The sequence below is a fragment of the Procambarus clarkii genome, chromosome 5, assembly GCF_040958095.1.
Source record: "Procambarus clarkii isolate CNS0578487 chromosome 5, FALCON_Pclarkii_2.0, whole genome shotgun sequence".
NCBI classification, from domain to species: domain Eukaryota; kingdom Metazoa; phylum Arthropoda; class Malacostraca; order Decapoda; family Cambaridae; genus Procambarus; species Procambarus clarkii.
In genome coordinates this window covers 4,217,889-4,221,007 of record NC_091154.1, presented here as the reverse complement: position 1 = coordinate 4,221,007, position 3,119 = coordinate 4,217,889, and the positions used below count along the sequence as shown (strand labels likewise).

At 38.6% G+C, this 3,119-nt stretch overlaps 1 protein-coding gene across 1 annotated transcript in view; it reads left to right on the top strand.

Moving 5' to 3' along the window:
• LOC123765074 (mucin-3A) overlaps positions 1 to 3,119 on the top strand; it is a 40,290-nt gene extending 37,171 nt beyond the window's left edge. The window contains exons 19-21 of the mRNA XM_069338588.1: positions 1,038 to 1,132; positions 1,791 to 2,045; positions 2,544 to 3,119. Of these exons, the coding sequence (XP_069194689.1) occupies positions 1,038 to 1,132; positions 1,791 to 2,045; positions 2,544 to 2,656 (463 nt within the window). The 3' untranslated portion in view covers positions 2,657 to 3,119. The remainder of the gene's footprint in view (positions 1 to 1,037; positions 1,133 to 1,790; positions 2,046 to 2,543) is intronic.

The following is a 3,119-nucleotide window of genomic DNA, read 5'->3' as shown; positions in this document are numbered from 1 at the left end:
GTGTGAAATCACCAGTGGAGTCCCACAGGGCTCTGTACTCGGTCCTATCTTGTTTCTGATATACGTAAATGATCTCCCAGAGGGTATAGACTCATTTCTCTCAATGTTTGCTGACGATGCCCAAATTATGAGAAGGATTAAGACAGAGGAGGACTGCTTGAGGCTTCAAGAAGACCTAGACAAACTAAAGGAATGGTCGAACAAATGGTTGTTAGAGTTTAACCCAAGCAAATGTAAAGTAATGAAGATAGGTGTAGGGAGCAGGTCAGATACAAGGTATCACCTGGGAGATGAAATTCTTCAAGAGTCAGAGAGAGAGAAAGACTTGGGGGTTGATATCATGCCAGACCTGTCCCCTGAAGCCCATATCAAGAGGATAACATCAGCAGCATATGCTAGGCTGGCTAACATAAGAACGGCATTTAGACACTTGTGCAAGGAATCATTCAGAACTTTGTATACCACATATGTCATACCAATCCTGGAGTATGCAGTCCCCGTATGGAGTCCATATCTAGTCAAGCGTACGACTAAACTGGAAAAAGTTCAAAGGTTTGCCACCAGACTAGTACCTGGGCTGAGAGGTATGAGCTACGAGGAGAGACTACGGGAATTAAACCTCATGTCGCTAGAAGACAGAAGAGTTAGGAGGGATATGATCTCCACGTATAAGATTCTCAGAGGAATTGACAGGGTAGATAAAGACAGGCTATTTAACACAAGGGGCACACGCACTAGGGGACACAGGTGGAAACTGAGTGCCGAAATGAGCCACAGAGATATTGGAAAGAACTTGTTTAGTGTCAGAGTGGTTGACAAATGGAATGCATTAGGCAGTGATGCGGTGGAGGCTGACTCCATACACAGTTTCAAATGTAGATATGATAGAGCCCAATAGGCTCAGGAACCTGTACACCTGTTGATTGACAGTTGAGAGGCGGGACCAAAGAGCCAGAGCTCAACCCCCGCAAGCACAAATTGGTGAGTACACATCCCTTGTCTCTAGTGATAATTCACCTGGCTCCCCCCCCTCCCAGGTACACCTGCGGCACCTGGGTGACTGTCACCCTCACCTTTGTCACCTTGAACTGTTCCTGGAGCGGCGTGCCGTCGACGCCCTGTCTGGCGCCAAGTAAGTCCATGTTTACTCCTTTAATTAATACTTAATTGTAATCTCTGGTGTTCCAGTTTAAGCCACGACCATTATAGCCAATGGTGGATAAACAAACCTGTGGATCGGCCTATCCGGTAAAGTCATTTAGTAAAGTTAAAGATATCGCCTCAGTTCGTAATCCGGTTGGGTCATGTCCCCCTCCACAGCGACGACCTTCGACAACCTGTTTGTGTTTTATAATTGCTCGCTTAACAAGCCGCTAGCTTCCTGCCCCCGGCGAGATCACTAGAGATGGTGACGGCCGGTTATATCGCTGATGGCAGGTAGGCGGTTCCTTGGGTCTATAACCCCTTAGGGGTAAAAAAGCTTGTTCTGTTGCGTGCTCTGTTAGGCAGCATCTTGCCCTGCTTGAATCCTCACAGTTAAGATGAAAACCTTTGTGTAAATACTTTTAAGCCTCATTCTGTGTTGATACGATCGTAGTTCCCCCCAAAATATATTCGAATAGAGTATTTACTCACTCAATTCAATTCCAAAATATTGGCATTCGATCAAATAGTATTTTTTAAAGTTACCGATGTTTCGTGTCCATTTTCTATAGTTCTTGATCTATAATGTTTGGGGTGACTTGTATAACTTTCGTTAAGGATTACAACAAAAATGTCAACTTTTCCAGCAACCACCGTGGCAACCACGACCACAACAGCGGCGCCCACAACTACTACAACAGCAGCAGCGGCCACAACAACAACCTCCACACCAGCCCCCACCACAACAGCGGCCCCCTCAACAACAACTACAACAGCAGCAGCTCCTTCAACAACAACAACAGCAGCAGCTCCTTCAACAACAACCACTACTACAACAACCACAACAACAACACCAACAACCACAACCACCACAACACCACCACCTCCAGCCCAACCACCAGGTGAGTTAACAAATATATTTCAACTAGACATTAACTATCAAACAAATCCGATATTTGAATATACAATGAATAACTATATATATAATTGTTGATACACCATGAATAAATTGTTCATGATATATAACTAATATTCTGTAATATATCGTATAAATTATTCCCGATAATCAATACAATTCACATAAAATATTAATGAATCAACTTTTGAAATTGGCTGAATAAAATTTCAATTATTTCTTTTAATTAATATAAGACTTTAGAATCTTAGAGGAAGCATTATGTCCCTAACGAGTATATAAGACTCGTGTGAGTAACTATTGCATGTATATCTATTTTTCAGCACATTTCTTACGAATAGACTATTGATATGGGATGAATTACACATGTTGATATATTGAAATGAATAACATTTGAATAACAAGTTCTTTCATGATATAGAAATTGAATGAAAAGTTATTTTTAATATTTTAATGATTTAACAAAACAATTTTTGACCTATAGGTGGAGCTGCGATGTCTCGCGATAGAACGACTTCTATTTCAATGGTGTATGCTAATATTGTCGAAGGTTTTTCTTTCAGATTATTCAGGCTTATTCCTCTATATTCTCTCTAATTTTAACTTCTTCTGTGTATTTCCTCTCTGTTGCCTCCTGTGTGTATGTGTTGTGTGTATCTCCTGTGCGTGTGTGTTCACACATTATATATATATATATATATATATATATATATATATATATATATATATATATATATATATATATATATATATATATATATATATATATATAATGTGTGTGTTGACAAATTTATTCCATATGAAACCATTGAGATAACATAATTGATCTTTAATAATTATGATGTATGTTAATCTAAGACATTTATCAATTACCCATACATACAATTTATCTAACAAAGTAGAGGAAGTGTCACTCATTTATGAACTCAATCTCAATACTGTTTCATTACGTATATAATCATTTGAAATCTACATATGTTCTGTAATTAAATTAAATTTCATAAAATGGTTTCTTTCTTATAATTATTGTTTAAATATAATAAAATATTGTATACGTTTT